Genomic DNA, 22,617 nt, shown 5'->3' on the forward strand with positions numbered 1-22,617 from the left:
TTTTTAAATTGTTACTTAATTATGTGATATGATCTTATCATACGAGGTGGAAACTTTCTGAGATGAATGATATATGATATCATTATATTTCGTAAAAAAAAATATTTTAGCAATATTATAGCATAATGAATATCTAGCGTCGGAATCTTTGCTTCAATTTTTAATCAGGGAGAAGATCAAAATAATAAAATAGGTTACAAAATTAGTTATTTTACCAAATGCGATTTTCAACATTAATTTGTAGCAATTCCTCAGAAACACTGATATTTTCAAAATACCAGTTCATTACAATAGGAATTTTCATGTTTGTAAATATTCTAGGAATGTATCAATTATAAACGTTTTATTATGATTATTAATTAGTTCACAATTTTTTCAATAGGAGTCCATTCCTTATCAAATGAAATAGTGATAATTCACCGATGGATCATCCTTGATATGTTGAACTTATCAAAGCAAGAATGAATCAGTTATTCACTCTGTTTTGTTTAATTGACTGAATTGCTCTACACACATCTAAGTAAAAAGGAAGGAAAAAACTTATTTTGAATTAAAAGAAAGATATTAAATTTCAGAATGAAATGTATTTTTGAATAATTGCATGAACTAACTGAAATTCTGAAATCACTATTGCTACCATATATAAAGGATCTACCTCTAAGAAAAACCTGATCTTGCTCTTTCACAAATCTAATGAGATGAAATAGGAATTTCTTTGACTACCTTCAATAAGCATAATTCATATTTGATTTTTAAAATAGTTTTCGATAGTGAAAAACATATTTCATTATCAAAAAAATAGATCATAAAAAGTGAGACTTTAATTATTTTTGCATTTTATTCTACAAGCATTGTGTCTTATATAAATAATAATACAACATTAATTATCAGAAAAAGGGTGAACCATGAAAAGGTATCCTTCCATTACATTTCCAACTAATCTAGTTTTTGCTGGTGAAACTTTTATTTTCATCAATGATCACAATCAGAACTGTAGTTCGTGGACTAGAATACGTGTACCAAATTTACTAGAAAGGGGCACATCAGTGTGAAATATATCTACAACAGTTTTGTACCTGAAACATAATATTGCTTGAGTTGAATCCCAAATTATAAATCTAGGTTTTAATAAATAATGGTTGAATTTATAACAAATTGGTAGAGTATGGCTATAATCTTATAGTTGAAGATAAATATAGTTTTTGAAGTTGGACAAATCTTAAAGTTATTAATAAGTTATTGTATTTTTGTTTGATGAATCAGTCTATGAAATATATATATTTCTTGAATCGAGGCAGAATCGATTTTGACCTTCAGTGCCTCATACCTGATCCTTTGAGACCACTCTTAGCTCAAATTACAGACCTTTGGGCAAAATGATAGTTTGTTATTCTCCTCGAAGGAGCGAACAAAAAAAAAGTCACTTTACATATTAGTTGCATACACAACTATTTCAATACTAAGATATTATAGTCAGTATAACGCATTTATGTCAGTACAGTACCTGCTTAAAATATCAGTAATGCTTGGTACTAAACTATTGAATGTAATAATATGACTAGGAAGTGTTCCATTTGGGGGGTAATGTTTTCGGAGCCATTTGTTGGGAGACTTGTAGAACATTGTCACCTCATCTTCTTTAACTTTAACATTTTCAAAGTTTGGATTACATGTTAAAAATCTGGTAGTTACATTGACATGTAAATGGCTGAAAAAAATATAGATAATCAGAAAAATTGTTTTTCAAAAAACAAAAAATATAATTAACTCTGAATTACATAGATTCTTAAAAGTTCAATCAAACAATGGATGTAAGTATCTAAAAAAAAGAATAATTTGATTTGTGTACCTATACATTGGTGTGGAATGACATGGCATCAGGAATAAAAAACTAGTATTTTCAGGATTTTTTTGGGCAATTTCTCTTAAATGTGGCATTATGTCCAATGTTCCTCTTTGATGAATCATTCCCAAATAATATGCTGGGACTATATTACCAATGAATAATATAAGAGCAACAGCCAAAATATGCAAGCTAAAATTTAAAAATGACTTAATATTCTTATCAGCTAATTATACCTCAAAAGTAGATACAATTTTATATAACAGATCCAACTGGCATTATATTATTTTACAAATACTTCACTTTAATTTATACATTCACTCTATCAATTGAGTATTGTTGAAAATTTTTTTAATAATCAATCGTCTTGAGTAGTATTCTAATGTTGTTCTAGACTATTAGCAGAACCAGAATATTGTTTTTATTCATATTTTCAAGATTCAATTGAGAAGTATAGAATATAATATCTCCAGCTATAATTCTTACGTTTTAACTTTTCTACTCCAAACTGCTAGATACCTAGACGTGATAAACAACATGATTGGTAGCAATGGCATCAAAAATCTGAATTCTTTGTGAGGTAAATAACTGAAAGTATAAAATTAGCACTCCATATCATACTAATATTTCGATATTACCTGAAAACACCAATACTGAATACAACTGTCCCCAATAAAATCAATTCATTCTGATGGACTTTTCTGTTTTTCAATACCATTAAAGAAGCAATTATAAAAGGCATAAGATGAACTCCTAGAATAGCTGGTAATCCAAATGACATATACCAATACCAAGGTAGGGTACCATAGGATATTGCCACATTTTTAATTATATTAAATTTAAAAAATTCATAAAAGGTAATTATGAATGATCCATGAGCTAATGAATCTATCAAAGTTGATGCTATCAACAACAATATTCTGAAAAAATCGAATTATTCAGGCATTCAATACAATTTGTTGAATTTTTCACTTAGTATTAATACAGCAGTGTATGTATATTTCGCATCAAATTACTAAATTCAATTGGACTCAACATCTTATATTATCATCATGATCATATATTACAGTCGATTGTCTCTAAAACGGGATTTTTCATTCAATTTAATCAGTCCCAGAGAGCATAACATAATTTAGGCACCATTTATTCGAGATATAGTTCAAAACATGTTAGCATTCTTTTGTGAAAAGACTATCGACCGCAGTCTTTTATATTACATATTATTAGAAAATATATGAAAGGAAAACTGAGGGAGAAAAATCATATCAATTACACATTACGGAATTGATAGTTTCCCCCATATATTGTGGTGTGTTTATTCAATTTTAGATGTTTGACTTTTATGTTACATTTGATTATATATCCTGCTAATTAAATTAATAATTTCCCGAAATTTTTTGTTTACTATTCAAATTTGTATTATTTCAAATCAATCAAATTCAAATGTAATTTCAATAATTATAAAAATTAATTATAACTCAACTATAATAACAAAAATTATAATGTTGAACGATAGTTGTAAATTTAAATAAAATAAAAAAATCAGATGTTGAACTCAAGAGGAGCAATGGAAATGAAAATTACTGATTCATTTATGTACTTAATTTCAGTGTTTCTTAATATTGGAAAAAATAAACCGAATTTCCTTACCCAATTGGTAAATACTTAGTGAGTATCAGAAATGACCAACTATGCTTTGTAATAAGTAAATGATAAAGACATAATGGTAGCCACATAATTGCAGAAGTTGGTCTCACGATACAGATGAATCCTACCAACCAAAGAAAGTTTAATTTTTCTTCTGGAAAAAATTAACTTGTTTTAATCCTTGGCGTATCTTTTCCATAGTATCTGAATTATTATTTATTGCATATTTTTTAGAAAAATATATGTTATGACGACAAACCTTTAACCATTCCTGGCCATGGAAATAAAGACAATGCAATTGTAGAAATAGCTGTTTCAAAAGAGTTGATTAAAGTTCTTGAACCCATATAAAATGAAAACCACGAAGTAGCCAAACAGAAAATTGCCCATTTTCTCCTTCCTGTCCATTCGTAGAAACATATATCGGAATAAGCACTCAAAGAGGCTTGTAATACTCTAGGTAGCAGAACCTTGAAATCATTTATTAGTAGAATGTTATATACAATATAGAGTTAGTTTTGCTTACAAGTAAAGTAGGAATGTCTAACTTTATTATAGCAAGTATTTTGTATAGTATGGTGAAAAATATAGGATAGACATAGCTCCTTATGCCTTTTTCCCATTCCCACGTCAAGTAACCATAACCAAATGTGAATTTATGTGCAACTTCTAGGGACTGCCAATACTCATCTGCCTCGTAAAAGGTTTGGACTAGAAATACTGAAGCTATTCTTAATGCAAAGAATATCAAAGGTACCATAAACCAGTTAGTCTTAAATTCCATATTTATGTAAGAATTGTTATCTCCCCAAATGTTTTTATAACTATATATAAATTGTACAACCAGTTTGTAGACATTTATTTAAAAAATTCAATCCATTTTTATTGACATTTAACAGTAAAAAAATTGTAGGTTAAAAAATTAGGTTAAACGAAACATCTCCTAAATCACAGAAAAACATGCGGTATAAATCTAGATCAAGTTAAGTTTTGAAACAGGTAATATGATCAGTTCTCTCGTTATATCAGTGTTTGCAAAATTTGGGCCCTTTCATGAGTTAAAAATTTAAAGAGTAAATCATCTAGCTTCTCATTACTTCTGGCTATTTGTCTCCTGATGGCTTGTTTTATTTCTTCTTTTGCACCTTTATCAGCACCTCGAGTACCTATTCTTCTTTGTCTGAAAGAGAAATATTCCATTAATAACCAAATATAATTTTTTTTATTGAAAAAAAAAATAGGATAGCACAAAGGAAATTCTGACATAGAGTTGAATTAGCACTCTATGGTCAGATCAGCTGCTGGGGTAGATGTAAAAACAAATAATGGATATGCCATAGACTAAGGTGCTATAGATTTGAAGTAGTTTATTATTCTGAGGCCTATGGGACACAGTAACAAAGCCTTCACTGGTTCTCCTTACTCGTACAAGCTCTAAGCTGTAGGTCTGATAGGTCTCACAGAGATCTGGGAGAGTCAGGATAGAAAACATAAAGCAGTATTTTTAGACATCTTAGATATAGGTTAGCTGCCATTAAGATGTTTAAAAACCTGGTGAATGCACTGATTAGTTTTAGTTTTGCCAATTTTGAGAATATTCAAAATATTTTATCATAAACTCACCCCAAGTGGGGAATAATATCCAACGTAATTTGACCACCTTGAGGCGTCCATAAATATGTCAGTTCCTCCAATAATTCTATGTTTATGATATAATTCTGAAATAAAAAGAATATGAAATTTATTTATTTTCACTGACTTACGAAATTTGAATTGTGAAGAATGCCTAAAATACCTGAAATAAGGGGAAATGAAAGGAACCATGTAGTTTAATTTTTTCCATAATGGGGGGTACAAATTCGTCTTCTTGTGGCCAATCCAGCTGAGTAAGGACCAAAGCACTGCCGATTGCATATTCATTGTAGTTTGTACTTGATAAGTTTTCCTACGAAAATAAAAAATGGATTAAAATAATAATATGGAATCATTTCCTAGATAACTTACTGTTATACATCTGAGTAATAATTTAACACAGTACTGTAGTACTGCGAAGTGAGTTAATGGTAGAAAATGAAGATGTCTTCGCACCCCACCTATTACTAGTGATGTACTGAGATTTCCTTTATTCCTGATGGATAATAAGGGTAGTATGGAAAGAATTTGTTCAAAACAAGCCTGAAATTTAAATACATTAGAATTGATAAATACAATTCCTCTCAACAACTCACACTATAATTCTTTGTGATATACGAGACATGAGCTGTCCTAATATTTTTAGAAACAACTTGACAATTGGATTTTTCAAAAAAAGCTATAAGCTCATCAAATTTCCCTTTATAGACCATGTAGTCAATGATGAATCCGTTTAAGTATGCATCTATTTTTAAGCAATCACAGAATTTTTTGAATTCTGTAAATAAAAGACAGATTAAAATGAAAACTAACAAGGGGTCACATTCAATTCTGAAATTTTATATGGAAATGGTGCAATTCATTTATTTCAATCACAATTGACTTGAAACCTATTTGAATTTTTTTTGAGATAAAAAATGGGTTATTTACCCCTCTTTAGCCTTTCTGTACTGTAAATGAATTCAAAACAATTTACAACCATAAAAAAATTATTTATCATCTGTTTCATTTCAGGCTTTTCCACAGAAATATGAGGATGAGGAGCGGCATCATTTTTCCTCCTTTTGAATTTAGGTTCAACTGGCGGAACAGGTAAGGTAGGATCTGCAATTAAATGACAATAAATGGAATAAAATAATTAATTGAGTAAGTATTTTAACAAGCCAAAAAAAAAGATGTATTCATACCAAAATAAATAGATATTAGTTTAACTTTTTATCAAGTAATCACCTAGAAATGCCTCAACTAAAACGTGAGTTATAGGAAGTTGTCCAGGACTGCATTCAGGAGTAGTACTGAAATTATATTCATCCAAACAATAACAAAAGAATATAAAAATAGTAAAACAACTCTGTTTCTCATCAAAATTGGGTGGCACCTGACGATGATATGCAAGTAATTTCCGCCAAAATCCTTCTTTAGACCTGTAAAAAATTAATATTTCAGAAGACTCAATTCAGTTCAGAATATTCATTTATATTTGATTTTATAATTATTCGAAGATCATATAACGAAAGAATACAAGAAATAATAATGATAATAATCATTTATTTATTATTCCATTGACAGAAGTTGTTCAGAACAAGTGAAAAGTTCCAATCCCCACAAATTTACAGCGGAACCTACCAGTTTGTATTACTGAAGCCAATAGTGGGATCCCATCCTAACTGATTACCGATAAATTCAACAATAGTAAATAGTTTTTGCCATGCTCCCTCAATTTTTAGATCTTCCTAGAAAACAAATACATATTACCAAATTATCGAAAAAAGTGGTATTTATTGCTTCCGAGTCTACTGAAGGTAGTAATGTGATCTCTTGTAAGAATAAGAAACTCTTGGTCTCCAATTCCAGAATTTTCACTTGTAAAATGCCTTTCAGACTTCTGCAATTTTTATACAATTTTATATAAGTTAATGAATTTCTTTTTAATGTTTTGGGAATAAATTTATTTATTTATAAAAAGTGGGCATTGAACATGCGCCAACATGAAATTCTCTGTATTGCATTCTACATGTATTTTGTTGACAAAAATTGGTACCAATTTTGCATTGGGTACTTCTCGAAAAAGTCAGCTGCCATACAGTACCCGTTGACAAAAAAATTTTATGAATGATAAATCTCAGAAAGATGATTCCTGATTCAGCAAATAATCTACTATATTAATATCAAGTCAGAGGATACTTACCTGTTCTTCCAATTGCATAAATCCCATAGAATAAAGGTAAAACTGTATTGCTTTAACCAAAACATTATAATACTGTTTCTCTGTTATATCCAAGTTTAGATCTTGTTCATTGGCCAGTAATGGTAAGAGGTCACATACAAGTATTTTTCTACAAGGATTATTTATTGCAGTATTATAACAATGTCTTTCAGCACTGCAAAGTGTGTCCACTAAGTTTGACTAGAAAATAGGTTGTTAAAAACAGTTTTTTTTTTGAACATATGATACAAATAGTAATATCTTAGAGATTACAATTTTCTTCAAAATTTTTGTTATACACAAATACAAGAAAACTTTCAAAACTACCGAGGGTGTGATCGCTTTTTAAATGAAAAAAATTTGGTCGCCGATTTCAAAATTTCCACTAGCAAAATGCATTTCAGACAATTCTGAACAACTTTGGTTTTTTCCTGTTTGTTAGCTAATCCTTGTCTGCACAACCTTAACTTCTACAATTTCTATCCGTTGTGAAATTTGGTATCGGCATTCAGTTTGGGCCATTATTATTATTATTATTTGAACTGGTGTCGTTATGGTTCGGTAAGCCTTCCGGGAACTGCGACCATGCAGATCTTTTGTTCACTACCCTACTCATTCATAGAAACCCAGGGAGGTCGTCAACGACGTTAATAAAATTGACAACCTCCTTAGGGGCCTTGGCCGTTACCTCTCTAGTATCCAGGACCGGCTTACCCATGTGAATGGTTCTTAGGCCAGCCAGCTCCGGACACTTGCATAACAAGTGTTCGGCCGTTTCTACTTCCGATCCACAGAGCCTGCAAATCTCGTCTGCTGACTTTCCCATAGGGTACAAATGATGTTTGTACCGACAGTGCCCCGTCAGCAGTCCCACCATCACCCGAAGCTCTGCTCGCGACAGCTTCAGGAGCTTTTTGGCGTAGGTAGGTGAAATCTTCACGAATTTCTTTGCCTGAGCAAGTCTAGGAGTGTTAGTCCAGTGTATTGTCCTACTGTTCAACTCCCATAGCTGGTCCGCAGCTTTGTATTGGTCTTTTCCTATCCCACAGAAAGGCTCAGGTCCAGGAGGTCTTAACCTTGATGCACTTTTTGCAAGTTCATCCTCTCTTTCATTTCCTTCAACCCCACAGTGCCCTGGTACCCATAGTAGAGTCACCTTATTTCCTCTGGCCAGTTGCTTTATGGTGTTACGGCACTCCCAAGTCAGCAAAGACCCCTGACAACACGATTCCAGGGATCTCAACGTGGTTTGGCTGTCCGTGGTGATGTAGATATGCGCCCCCTTGAGGTTCATTTTGAGACACTCCTTGGCGCATACATAAACAGCCATTATCTCGGTCTGTAGAATCGCGGGGTCACTTCCCAGGGCTTTAGAGATCCTCAGTCTAGGTCCATATATCCCAATGCCGGTGCCCTTCTCTGTTTTTGATCCATCTGTGAACCATATGGATGACTTTTTTTCCAGACGATTTACGAGACTTATTGCAATAGGACGGTCATTTATAACCGTTTCAAAGGGCGTTTCAAAATCGTAGGTGGTTGGCATAATATCCTTTGGTTTTGCGAGGAGGTTTGAATCTAGTTGATTCAGTATCCTCATATGTCCAACCCAATTTTGCAGAAGGAGCTTTCCATTAGGGGAAATTCTTATTGCTTCGAGCAGGCTACATTTCCTCACATGTAGGTGTAAGGGAGGCAAATCTAGTATGACCTCCAGCGCTGCCGTGGGAGCTGTGCAGTTTGGGCCATAGATGGCCTATACAAAAGTTTCCTATACAGCGTTTTCAGATCATGGATAGGGGTTGAGCATGCACAGTGGAAAATAACTTTGAAGTGCTAGTGGAAGACAAGGAAGAATAGTATCACATTCATTGACAGAGAGAGACAACATTGTTATCAAACAAAAATAATGATTTATAGATAAGAGTATGGTTCAACCTTAAATTTAATACAGACTACTTTCATATCAACTGTTGTATTAAATTGAGTCAATGATAATATATAATGAAAATATATTGAGAAGAAAATTTTTTTGTAAATAATGAGTTGAATTACCGCATAACTAGAAATGGCCACAGGAAATCTTTGAAGTAGGAGAAGTAATAATCGGCAATGTTCCATGGTATCCTCACAATGATTAGCAGTTAATACCAATAAATGATGTTGAACATCTAGAATGAAATATATTAGTATTATGATAAATGACACAAATGATTATTGCTTCATTATTATTTTGAAGTATATACAAAGCCTTAAAATACATTTTTTTACCTGTAGACATATGCTTAAACATTTCACATAGAAACTCGGTCGACCTATTAGTATCATCATCTTCAGCTCTCAGTGCTTTAGTAATTGCTTCTATTTCTTTCCATAATTGTTCTTTTTCTTCAAATTTACCAATCCTGAAGTGTATACAATATAATAATATCGAAACTGTCACAAATAAATAAGTGTTTCTTACAAATCACTAAAACATTTAGCTGCCCCCTTTATGTTAGCTTGTAGTTCCTTTTGAATTCGATAAGCTTGGAACTGAAATAATTCAATTAGAGGCATATGTGTAAAATAAATCAAAATCACAGTGGTACCTGAACTCCAAAATTTGCTGGATACAATGATTTTGCTGTAAGCATCCATGCTCTAGATTCAAATGGGTCAGTCGGAAAGGACTGTTTCACCATAGCAATCACATAGTCTTCATCAGAGATATCTAAATCCATCTCCATTTTCTAATGAATCATATGATTAAAAATCAAAACAGGCTATTTCTGAATAAAACTATTTGATATTGGTAATTGTTGTCCTTAGATAGAATAGATAATAATAGAATTATTAAAGTTGTCTCTGATTGATAATGACATTAAAATGTAGGGTTAGGAGACTCGACCAAGATTCATAGATTCTAATCTTTGAAAACGGATTTATTTTTCATTTAAATGACTCAATCACAGGTTCAATAAATAAAAATACACCATTTTTTTCCAATCCCCACTTTAAAAGGTGAATATTACAATTTGATTTTTTGATAAATTATTTGCAAGCTTAGAATATAGATAGAAGTCTATCTATATTCTAAGATGTTATTATAGGTCTATGAGTTAAACAGAAGAAAAAATTTAGGACTCATACCGATTACGAATATGAATCGACCTTAATATCTACATATCATCAACATTGGACTAATTGAACGTGAAATATTGGGGTCTTGAGAATTTGAGTGATGGGTTGTCATTATAATAATACAAATTGTTTTGAAGGCAAATGTTGTATTTATTTGTAGACAAGGCGGGGTAGGGGTTTGTTATGGTGCGTATAGAATTGTGAAAGTGTTGTCAGCCTCAAGATATCTTTTACATCTCTTTTCTGAAGCCGAAATATATAATTGGTTTTTATTCACCTCAAAATGATGTAATGGATTGTGGAAACCGCAAAGTGTCAACTATTCAATATAGTAATTATAAAGGCTTTCCTTTTTCCTCCGACCGAGCGAACAATCATAGAGTATAATTTGACACTTCGAAGGATGTATTTTGGGTTGCCCGACAGAAAGTAGATGATTCAATTGAAACAGAGATGATTCTTTCTTATTTCATTATAAGAATTAATGATATAATGCAAAAGCATTAAGTAATTAACATGTAATTCTGGTAATTGCGAGAATAAATTATCGAACACATAGTAATATGTCCATATTTTTTCATTAGTTTCACCACTCGTGCGAAGCCGAGTTCAAAGTTGAATGAAAATATATAATCGAAATAGAATATATTTTTAAAAAACTATATAAGCAGTAGCCCCATAATGTTATACATTATGGATTATAGCATGGTTGAACATATTATGATTATCTACCTCGTATCTAATTGGAATAATTGGATGTATATATGTCAATGTTATTTTAATGAGAATAATAATGATGGATGTCGAAAGAATAAGCAGTAATTGATTCATGTGATTGGATTTACCATTCTAATTTATGGTACTTAATGATTTCTTTCTAATAAATGTTTCGGATATTTATCTAAATAAGAAGATATTTTAGTGTAGTTATTATGTCAAATGCTATCTCCATCGATTCAAGAATGATGCAGAAATCAAAGAAATATTGAAAAGTCAGAAATCGGTGAACACGATAACTGTTGAACGGAAAAAACTAGAAATTTTTACGATATAGATTCGGATCTCGAATCTGCGGTCAAGTTAATTATTATTAGTATATAAAAAAATAACAAGCTTCATATGCAATATTTCTTGTTTATAGCGTCATCAGAACCATAGAAAATTCAAGCCGAATATCGTAAAAAAACCAAAATTTCATATTGACTCAACAGATCAGACCAAGTTAACCAGTGGCAGGAACGTTCATTAAAATTTAATTCCTCATTGAAATTTTAATCCTCTATTGAACAGTGCAGGTAGCCAATAGGCTCCTCCTACTAGAGGATTAAAAATAATGGTGGCATTAAATTAATGAACTTTCCTGCAACTCAATGTAAATGGCATATCGCATAGCCTACTGAAATTTATTACGAATGATATAAGAAATTAAAAAAAAAACAATGATGCCATTCCTACCATTCTAAATATTATTATTCCTATTGGAAAACTATTTAATATTATTTAAAATAATCACCGAATGTTCATGTAGAATTTGAGGAGGATCGTTTCCAAGGTCTGTAATGGGGCAATAGGTTCGCACGAACGAGCGCTCAAAAGCTCCTGATGCCAATTTTAGATATCATTATTGAGACTAGAGAGAGATATGACCCATAACAGGGCAAAATAATTCTATTTGTATTAGGTAAATAAGTACTCGTACATTAATAACAATTACTTCATTAGTTTTGACAGAAAGGTACGGATACGAATTTGCCAACTCGATAAGGACAACACGAATAATTATTATTCTCTTGAGCAATACATTTTCAAGGTGAAACGAAAATGGAATTGCGATCACCAAGAAGGAATAAACGCATACAAGTATTGCGTTAGAACAATCGTATACCAAGACCTAAAATCCCGAAACCTAATAACCCTTGCCCATTAGTTCCCAATAAATAAATTAACAGTGTTTATAGCAGTCAATGTCGATTCAGAATAGAAGTCCTGTTGTGAAATAAAATTTGTTAAAATCCGCTTCACGCGGTTTCTCACCTTCAGTTTGATAATCGATATGGTTAGGAAAGTTCATGTTTGGTTTATTTTTTGTTTGTTTGGTTGGTGTTACGGTTTTAATGGTAATGCAAGCGATGAAAGATGCAGTATAGATTTTCGATGGAAGTCGGGTAAGCACGAACCGTTTCTTCTTTAAAACGATTTGGAGGAAAACTTTAAATAATATGTGAATTATGGTTTAACGTCTGTGAGTTAATAAATGAAATTAATTTCATGGCATTCAGACAATTTTTAAATTTCAGAAAAAGTAGTCGCAATGATCACTGACGGTATTTTGTTATTTCTTATTTCAACATTCCTCAACCCATGCGAATTATATAAATATAGTTCGTGAGGCATATTAACACTCGATTCTGGGATAACTTTCAGCTCCCTCGATGGCTTAGTGGTTTGAGCATCGAACTAGTTATTCGGAGGTTGCGAGTTCGAGTCCCGCTAGAGGAGGTACTTTTTTTCCGGAATTGAAAGATTTTCTGAATGCCGTGAAATTAATTTCACTTCGATAATAGTATGTAGAAATCAAAGAAAGATATGGAATAAAAGAAAGCGATTTTCGAATACTGGTATCATTTACTTTACAAGAGAGAACAGGGTGTTTAGTTTATTTTCGGTAATTTATATAATTTAGGAATTATCCAATTATTCTCAACTGTCCATGAAATATTAGTTGCAATAAATTACCGAAATATACAGGGTGGATCCTAGTCTATGGTACCCTGATCTTTTACGGAGAACAGTACGATTTCATTGAAAATTTGGTTTCTTGAGTAGGAACCACTGCTCTATCGATCTAAAATATTTTTAGCGCTGCGGTGTTGCCGCTCTTATCATAAAGTGCATAACTTCGATATTTAGAATAGAACACCCTGTATATCATTACTTTTTTCGGTTTGCCGTAGCCTTTTGATTATTGATGTATTTACAGATTGTATCTGAGAATACATAGAAATAAATATGTACTTCTTTTAAATGTCCATGAAATGTTTTTCAATTGTTGAAGGAAAAAAATTCCATTTTGAAATGAGCCGATTTCAAGAATTCCACACAAAAAATCCAACCATACGCAGTTTGAATTCTTATAAGAACTAGCGTTTATAGTTTCGAAGTTTTCAGACTTTTGATTGTCTCATTAATATTTCGAATTTTTTTTTCTGAGTTGAGATATTCCTTATTCAAGATAAGTCATAGTGATCGCAGAAATATTAGATATCAATATATTATTATCATTTTTTTTTTTCAGAAGTTGTGGATTCAACCGATGTTACCGAGATCGTTCCTGAAAAAAGTGATAATGCCTTATTTGAAATATGGAAAAAATTTTCTTTGTTTTCCTTAGAGAATGTTACAAACATTTCCGAAGAATGTTCATCTGGATTGGAAGAGTTTACTGAAGGAATTAAGAAAAATGAAATGGATTATATCAAGAGTAAGTGAACCTATATATCTATGTAATTTTTCATCGTAAAAATGACATATTTTTTTGAAATGGTGCTTTTCTGTAAAATTATTCATCTATAGATCCTTCAATAGACCTATTTAGTTTCTTCGCAATACGATAATGTAAGTAACCTTCTGATATTTAAAATAATAAGAATGGTACATCCTAGCTACAGGATGGGTAAAATTCATTTTCTAGTGAGGACTTTATAGGAGCTGGAAGAAAACAGATGGCAAATGTTTTCTCTTTCTTATTCAAAATCGTATGTTACTTTCTTTATCAGGATAAGTAATTCAATTCCGTCTTTTTGGAAATTTTTGTTGATTTTTTTTAAATTTAAGTTATTACTAGAAGAAATTTTTGGTAGAAAATTTTAGTTTTTCCCAATCTAATTATATTTTTTTGCAGTGTTCGATGCTACAGGAAAACTACCTTCGGGTATCTTACGTGGAAACGTGAATCAGTTTGGAGATTTCGACGAATGTTTGAGCGTTGATCATGCCAGATATTGTTTGGCAGAATTAGATTTTCAACCTAACTGGATATCGCCATACGAAAAATATAAGAATTTGGTTCACTCTCATTTCGCTATAAGAGAGACATTCGATGATGTAAGCAAATAACATTATTTTATCATTTTACCGTAATTTTTAAGTGCTTATTCTTCTTCATTTCGTGACATTTTATGGTTGTCATCAGTCTATGACGATAATGAAACATTTTATTATTGCAGGTGAAACATAGAGTTCCAGGATTTTCTATGGTAAGATGGGGTTTTTGTATACCTAAGAAATGTTCTGCTTCTGATTTGGAAATTGCATTGAGTGAGAAATATGGAATAATATCCAGGATAAAACCCGAAATGTGCCAGATTAAACAAGCTCCGGAACCTGAAGCAGTAATTAGTTTAGGAGATATTGCGACCAGGTAGGGTTTCGAATTTTTCCAAGGATAAAATTTTATTCTAATATTGGATATCTAAAATTTTTACAGGTGTTTATTTGGTTTTATTATATTTCTTACCGCACTGGCTACAATAAGAGGGTATTATGGACACAACTTGAAAGAAAAGGGTAAGTTGATTTAAAATATACGCAGTGGCGTAACTAGAGTTGGCTCATGGTAGGTTACCCACACTTTGAAAAAGCAAAATCTTCAAATTTTTTAATCTTTTTTTGAATTGTAACTTACAATTTTTTCAAATTTCTTCCAATCAATGGGGGGGGGCGTTATGTCTCCAATAACCCATTTTTGCATGAAAAAGGCTTTAAAATTACCATAGTTTGAATGATCAGATTTAAATAAAAAATGCGCCCTTTTGTTCGATAACTTGTTGCCATTTTGAAGGTAATATCATTATGCCTCTCTCATAGAATCAGGAATAGATGGTAATCACTTGGTGTCAGATACGGACTATGAGTTGGATGCATATAAGAACCTCCCAACCAAGCTCCCGGAGCTATCGATGTGTGTGGCCTGGCGTTGTCCCAAATTGTTAACAGTACAGTTCCGAGTTGACAGCTATACTGTAGGGAAACACTTCATCGTAGATAATTCCCTGCCAATCCCACCCAAACCTTCCTAGTCGTCAATCATAGCTTGGCCACTGTTTCCGCCGGCTCATCATGTTTCGATCCTGGCCGTTTTCGCTTGACGTTGTCACCAGTCACCAACCGCTTCAAAAAATGGGTCGAATTTGTTCACAGATATGATTTTGTTGCGATTTGCAGATGGAAATTCGGTTATGAGGTTTTGACGTGCGCATAAAATGAACTGAGTCAACTAATCACAGAACTATCAGAGAAGTTTTTGTAGTACGAAATGTCATCTTTCTAATGCCATCTAGTGAAACCCGATCGGATTTATACAACGCAAGATGCAGATAACTAAATAAAAATAAATAAAATAAAAATAACTAAGATAAAAATAATGGACTTCTTTTTAGTTCATATTTATTTGAATTCCAGATAAACTACTACAGTTGGTTGATTGCTTCAACCTAATAGACAACTTTAGCAATTTAACCACTGTGAAAGATTCTCAAGATGAAGTTAAATCCATCCATGGAGTCCGAGCCCTTGGTGCTCTTGCCTTGATTATAGCTCATAAAACGATGGCCCTTTTTTACAATCCTTATATAAATAGATCGACGATGTCAGAAGTAAGTGAATCTTTTTCGAATGGGTGTCTTTATTAAGGATAATTTCAAAGAATTTAGGTATGCGATGGTCTGTGATTGGAAGAACAGCTATACTTTATACAGATGGCTTCATGTTGATAAGCGGTTTCCTAAGTGCAAGTATTCTACTTAAAGAATTGGAAAAAGGAAGAACTTTAAAGTTCAAAGACAAATTAATAACGAGAATATTCAGGTAAGAGAAGTCCGAGTTCCAGGTTTTTTGAACGTTTGAACATCTAGATTCTAGCCAACGTTTTTGACCGAATTTAAGATATAATATCAATGGAAAATTATTTGTTCGATATTTTCATCAATTGTAAAAATCAACAAAGCATACTCGAGATGAAGCATTATGAAAACAAATAAATTGCAAACTATGCGTGTGCATAGGAAACAGTTGTGCTAAAATGTCGACGAAAGAATTTCCAAAGAAAAATATCGAACGATCCAACTTAGTTAATGCTGCCACAGAGGTGTATTTTTAATGATACTTCTCCATTTTTCAGAATCTCTCCAAATATGATTGCTATGATATTGTTTTGTACCTACATATTACCTCACTTGGGAATAGGTCCATTATGGCCTATAGTAGTAGGCCATCACTCTCACTTGTGCAAGAATCATATGTGGCGAAATATGCTTTATATCCACAACTTCTTTCCGTTTCAAGATATGGTAAGCAGTAGTTTTTCTAATAAATATAATGAAATATCTATCTATGAATTTTTTAAAATATTGTTTCAAGAGTCGAAATCGTAAACTTGCTTGATTTACTGAGAGAATCTTCAACTTAATTTTACCTTCACTTAATTGTTAGTGATACTTCCTTTTTTCTCTTGAATGACATGTTGACATGATAGCATTTTGGAGATGCGTTTCTCAGCTAATTTCGAAGGAGCTCTCTCAAAGGACTGCGTCAGAATCATCAGTGTTCCCTGCCTTTTACACCTTCCTTCTACATAGCGAAACATGGTGACTCAGCAGTTGAAAAGGCATTAGGCCATACTTCGACTATGAAAAAAAGTACTTACTATCAAATTTGCATTGTTTTGTGATCACTTAAGTTCATGTCTGTCGGTGTGTCCACGAATCCTTGTAACAGGAATTTTGTAAAAGGTTTTGCGCAAGCGTAAACTTGCAATTCCCGGGACTACAATATCTCGCGTCCTACTTGCTTTCAAGTTTGATATGGAATCCACTCTCGACTGTATATCTCATACTATTGATTTTTTCAGTGTCTTACGCATACACATCAGGTTGGAATAGACATGCAACTTTTCCTAATAACACCGTTGGTTATTAACGTCTTATGGTCTTCTAGAAAAATTGGATTGTATTTGATTGGGACATTAACAGTTGCTTCGACGTTATTGAGATTCATTGTCACATGGAATAATAATTTGAGTCATGTAGTGCATTTCGGGATAACGTGAGTATTCGAGAGAATCTTTTTTATGATGTACATAATTAAATACAAATGATTTTCCAATAAGAGTTTTCATACATATTTGTATGTAGCTTTTTCAACTTTAATTTTCAGAATAAGCAGAATGTTTGATACAGCAAACCTGTCTTACATTTTACCTACTCATCGAGCTACCATTTATTTTATGGGGGTGTTTTTGGCATACATAATGAGAAACAAATCAGAGATTCTTATATCAAAGGTAAAGAACATTAATTTAATATAATAATTATTTGTGAAACCAGTTGGGAAAACTATTTTCTAATTTGAATAAGATGGAACTTCTTGAATCTAACAGAATTCAAATTAAAAGTACTAAAATATTTTAAATCGTTTAGCCAATCAAGTTCTCAGCCTAAAAATTAGTTTTTAGTAAAGAAAACGCAGTACAAACTAATTTATGTCTGTCCAAATTGCATTTTCTATTAGTTCGATTTTGATGAAATTTGAACTATTTGAGATAGGACAAAAGAATTTCACCAACCATGTCTGAACGTTATTCAATATTTAGGTTAGCTGTTTGGAAGAATATTAATGAAATGTCTCTCAATGACTCATTGTCGTAAAGACAATGTTATTCGAAATAAATGTTTTCAGGAAAGAATGGGTTTATATTGGACTTTCTTCATGTTCCTGGGATTTGGGACATGGTTAGGACCAATACATATGTCTCATCCCGGATATGTGTACAGCAGATTTGATTCTTCTTTATATGGTGCTATTTCACCAATAACATTTGGTGCAGCCGTATCATGGGCAATATATGCCACTGAAAAAGGACACGGTGGTAAGTAATAACTATTGTATTTCATCCCTTCTAGAATACTTCATTGGAAAAATCATTAGTTTTACTGAAAATTCACTGATACTACTCGATCAATTCAGTATGATTTTTATTTTATAGGATTCCTTGGTGGAATTTTGGCCTGGGATAAATTCAAGTATTTCACTAAAATTTCTTATGCTGTGTACCTTGTACAGTTTCCTCTATTCTTTTACAACATAGGTAAAACTAAACACGCTGATGAATTTTCTATATCTGAAATGGTGAGTGGAAGATAAATGATTTGGGTGTTTTTGCATAAAAAAAACTTTTTTCAGTTTCAAGTGACAGAGACTATAGCAATTATTGTTATTTCAATTCTACTGACCGTTTTCATAGAATTACCATTCCAAAAGTTGAGATTTTGTATTTTTAAAGGTAAGATTGCAAAAAGTGAGCAACAAAATGTTATTTTGGCTTTTTTCAATAATATCAGCTTAGATCTCTCTTTTGAAATCGTTAGCATCCAAATCTTTACATTTTACCATCATAACTTTTTTAGGAAACGATAGAACAATTCATGCCAAAAACAAAGGGACAAATAACAACAATGAAAAAACAGTATCTGAAAAACCAAAGAAACCAACGGAGAAAGTCAGCATTTTTACATTATTGAGAGATTTTCCGAATGCTTTTTAAATCTGGAGAGAAAATTTGAAATTTTATTTTAAGAATGTTTTGTAAAAAGTATTTAATAAAAATATATTTATTGTTGCCTACTAGCCATATTTTTAATAAGTTGGTTTCATATTAAAACTGTTTTTATTAGTCAGAAAAAACCCTCCTTCACTTTTCTATTCATATTAAAAAAATTATGTGAATTCTTATTTCATGATTTATTGAAGACTGCAACATAGAATGGATTAACAAATAAAATAAGATGTTCATTCTAACATGAAATTATTCACAAATATTGAAACTAAAAGTAATGAATGAATTTATGGTGAGCCTCAATGTTTCTACTCACTATCAGATTTTCCACTCTTATCACTATCAGAATCTGAACCTCCTGCAGACCTTGACCTTGAACTTGATCGTGATCCAGATTTCGATCTGCTTCTTGACTTTGACCTGCTTCTTGATTTTGACCTACTTCTTGATTTCGATTTGCTTCTCGATTTTGATCTACTTCTTGATTTTGATTTGCTTCTCGATTTTGATCTGGAAACAGACCTTGATTTTGATGGTGACTTGGATTTAGATCTTGAATGTGATCTAGAAGATCTCGATTCTGATCCAGACTCGGAACCTGAAGCTGACTTTGACCTTGATCTTGAACGAGAAGGAGATTTTGATCGCGATTTTGAACGCGACTTTGCTGGAGAGCCAGAAGGAGATCGAGATTTGGAACGAGATCTCGATCTTCGAGACGACCTTGAGGATGCTCTTGAATTTTGCTCCTCTGCTTCTTCTGAAAAATTTAAAATGAATATTGTTCGGCGAGTATAGTTGAGAAAATTAGTTACTCTAATCGTCTAATCAACATGTATAATATTGTTTCATGAATAATTGTAAAGCTTTAGGCCAATGCGGGAAAATTTAGATTGCCGAAATCAATGAAAATTGAAGTAAGACTAAACTCTATGTTTCAAAATTTTGATATACATCTTTCGCAGCTTGGCACTAATAACATACAAAAATTGGTATGGCACTGGTGGTGCCATCTGTGTGCCAGGTCTTAGTTTTATTGAGTAACGTGGTTACTGGAAATGAATATTGGTCATTATCCAAGACTTTACTCCTTGAAATTTTCATGAAAATATTTGAGAATATTCAAGAGTCATACTGGTTGATAGTTTCTGATAAAACCCTCTGTATCTTATAAATGCATAGAATTAATAAAATTGTCCTGCATTCAAACTGAAATCGTGTACAGTTATTCATAAAACACCCTGTAGATAAAAACTATTGAAACAATTAATTATTTTGCCATCTGTAAGGTAGGTATATGAAATAGCAGACTCACTTCCATTATTTTCTACATTTTCAATAGTTTCATCATTATCTTCCTTAGGTTTATCTTTTTGTATGTTATTTTGAGTTTCTTCAACTTCTTCCTCTTCATCATCACCTTAAAAAAAAATAAGAAATTTGCTTTCTCAAGTTATCAATCAGTTACTAAAATATACATACCATGTGGTTCTAACTGCTTTTCTCTGTATCTCTGCATTCTGAATTCATTAGCATCCATAGGTCTATGTTTAACCACCAACCTTGTATTACTTTGGGGTTGACCAACTTTTTGTCTTCTCTTATTCAATCTTACTCTTGTTTCAAGTTCATTATAATATACACCCTCTTGTCTTATCACCAAAAAGTAATTTTCTTCGTAACCTAGAAACAAAAAATTTGAGGACGGAACTGAAAATGAATTTTTTGATCATTTACCTTTACTAGCTTTACTCTTAACATTCCAGTTGTATTCCCTTGCCATTTTATATTCATATTCCTCATCATCTTGATATTGTATTTGATTGGCAAAATCTTCCCTCCTTTTAGATAGAGTTTCATCTGTAGGCAAGAAATAAGCAACAAACTGCTCACCACTTTCATCCATCACACCTCTGAAATATCATAAATTATGTATATCAATAAAAAATAAACGTATTATTATTCCTGTGGGTCGACAATTCACAAAAAAAACTTGGTAATGAAAGAAATAAAACCTATCTTTGACCAGTGCTGGTAACATTGGGAATAATAAAGAATGAAAAACTTCAACCATTAATTTCTAAGCAATAATGTAGTTGAAAGAGAAATCAATTTATAAAACTAGCCTTCCTTCAACCAATTCAAGAGTAGAAATGGACCTGTATTAGACTGAAAATTGACTCAAATTTACCGTATCATAGCTTGCGACATTTCCTCTATCTGTGCAGGAACCTGTTTACCAATTGGTGCAGGATCTGAATCAAAGATAACTTGAGCACAAGGATACTTCCATAATACAAAATCTGGGAAAACCGGTAAAACTTCAACAGCAGTAACTCCTGGTTTACTATAGTGCTTTTCAACCTTCTCTTTAGAATCATCGAATGTTTTTTCAATAGCTTTAATTTGAGAGTCTCGGTCCATGTATAACGTTTCATTTTTCAGATTCTTCTTAATACTGTATCCTACTTTGGCTTCCACCTTATCCATAGTTTGAGGCTGAAATCTAGTTTGTTCGGTAGAAATATATTCTGTACGACGCAACCAAGACACTGAACGGGCATGATGACGTGATCTTTTAGAATCTTGGGGAGTGAGAATATCTTCCTCCAGTAATTTTTCATCAGCAGGATCTGAAATATTAATCATTTGTTGATAATTTGAAGAACTCCAACCAACCAATTATTCAATAAGACTCACCTAACACTGCTCCTGGTTCAATAGCATATATATCTTTGTTGATAAGATCGATTCCAACTCCCATATCATGTTCCGTTAATACCTCATATCGATAATTTCTTTCCAACGAAGTTGGGTTATACTGTATAAACCTGAGAAAATTATGGTTCAAAAATGAAAAAACCAAAGTATGGAAAATAATTCACCTTGTTGCATCGAAGGGATATGCAAGGAACTTCAAATCAAAAGGAATGTCCGGTAATGTATTACAATATTTCACTTTGCATAACAAATCTGACCTGAAAAATTACATTATTCCATTAAAACTACTCAGGAGGAAACTAAATAACAAAATAAATACCTTTTTTCCACGGGTTTTGTTGACACTGGTGGCGCAGTGGACGAGGGTGGAGTGGATCCTGTTTGGATCGTAGGAGGCATTTTTTGTCTACAGTTATTTTATAAAATGTTCACTTAAAGTATAACCAGTACTATATTCGTAACTTTGTTGATATTAATTTAATAACATTTTCATTTTCTTGCAATGTCAACAGTCAACTTGTAAAACTTGTTTAGTTACCGCAACTAACCTATAATATTTTTGACGAATAATCAGTCTATGATATGACAGATGCATAGACAAATTAATCTACTCCATAGAAATATAATATAATATTATATAATAATATTATTATATAATACTTCTATGATCTACTCTTAGAACATAGAATATTCTATACTCTAAGAATCTACTACTATGTATGTACTAGATCTACAGATGTTTCGCTTGTGAAACCACAGACTAGGTAGTTATCTGTGGTGAAACATCTTTGCCCTATGACATAGAACTAAAAGTATAGAACCACAGATTACAGT

The 22,617-nt window shown here is 32.1% G+C and overlaps 4 protein-coding genes across 5 annotated transcripts; 1 reads left to right on the forward strand and 3 right to left on the reverse strand.

Annotated features, from left to right (window-relative positions):
- Positions 1–819: 819 nt before the first annotated feature.
- LOC123676130 (GPI mannosyltransferase 3) lies at positions 820–4,304 on the reverse strand. The gene is made up of 8 exons (XM_045611850.1): positions 4,017–4,304; positions 3,750–3,960; positions 3,494–3,644; positions 2,482–2,763; positions 2,330–2,431; positions 1,850–2,035; positions 1,505–1,708; positions 820–1,076 (listed from the first exon to the last, which is right to left on the reverse strand). Exons 1-8 carry the CDS (start codon positions 4,272–4,274, stop codon positions 986–988), a joined length of 1,485 nt encoding a protein of 494 aa, XP_045467806.1. The 5' UTR covers positions 4,275–4,304; the 3' UTR covers positions 820–985.
- Positions 4,305–4,334: 30 nt separating this feature from the next.
- LOC123676129 (integrator complex subunit 10) lies at positions 4,335–10,368 on the reverse strand. Its single transcript, XM_045611849.1, has 13 exons — positions 9,920–10,368; positions 9,793–9,863; positions 9,600–9,733; positions 9,384–9,499; positions 7,311–7,529; positions 6,749–6,855; positions 6,353–6,546; positions 6,053–6,226; positions 5,719–5,900; positions 5,495–5,665; positions 5,286–5,435; positions 5,114–5,208; positions 4,335–4,670 (listed from the first exon to the last, which is right to left on the reverse strand). Exons 1-13 carry the CDS (start codon positions 10,055–10,057, stop codon positions 4,511–4,513), a joined length of 1,911 nt encoding a protein of 636 aa, XP_045467805.1. The 5' UTR covers positions 10,058–10,368; the 3' UTR covers positions 4,335–4,510.
- Positions 10,369–12,252: 1,884 nt separating this feature from the next.
- LOC123675667 (O-acyltransferase like protein-like) lies at positions 12,253–19,167 on the forward strand. Of its 2 annotated transcripts, none has more exons than XM_045611116.1 (14): positions 12,253–12,616; positions 13,750–13,932; positions 14,353–14,555; positions 14,678–14,871; positions 14,938–15,017; positions 15,912–16,105; positions 16,156–16,316; positions 16,630–16,798; positions 17,359–17,552; positions 17,664–17,790; positions 18,186–18,375; positions 18,493–18,635; positions 18,690–18,789; positions 18,914–19,167. In XM_045611116.1, exons 1-14 carry the CDS (start codon positions 12,505–12,507, stop codon positions 19,048–19,050), a joined length of 2,187 nt encoding a protein of 728 aa, XP_045467072.1. In that variant the 5' UTR covers positions 12,253–12,504; the 3' UTR covers positions 19,051–19,167. The 2 variants fall into 2 exon arrangements, with proteins under 2 accessions (XP_045467072.1, XP_045467071.1); XM_045611115.1 differs by having other exon boundaries at positions 12,254–12,616; positions 13,747–13,932.
- Positions 19,168–19,232: 65 nt separating this feature from the next.
- LOC123675668 (RNA polymerase II-associated factor 1 homolog) lies at positions 19,233–22,343 on the reverse strand. Its single transcript, XM_045611117.1, has 8 exons — positions 22,103–22,343; positions 21,948–22,040; positions 21,763–21,893; positions 21,254–21,695; positions 20,800–20,975; positions 20,545–20,745; positions 20,378–20,482; positions 19,233–19,822 (listed from the first exon to the last, which is right to left on the reverse strand). Exons 1-8 carry the CDS (start codon positions 22,180–22,182, stop codon positions 19,371–19,373), a joined length of 1,680 nt encoding a protein of 559 aa, XP_045467073.1. The 5' UTR covers positions 22,183–22,343; the 3' UTR covers positions 19,233–19,370.
- Positions 22,344–22,617: the final 274 nt, after the last annotated feature.

This window comes from Harmonia axyridis, chromosome 3 (genome assembly GCF_914767665.1).
Source record: "Harmonia axyridis chromosome 3, icHarAxyr1.1, whole genome shotgun sequence".
Lineage (NCBI taxonomy): Eukaryota > Metazoa > Arthropoda > Insecta > Coleoptera > Coccinellidae > Harmonia > Harmonia axyridis.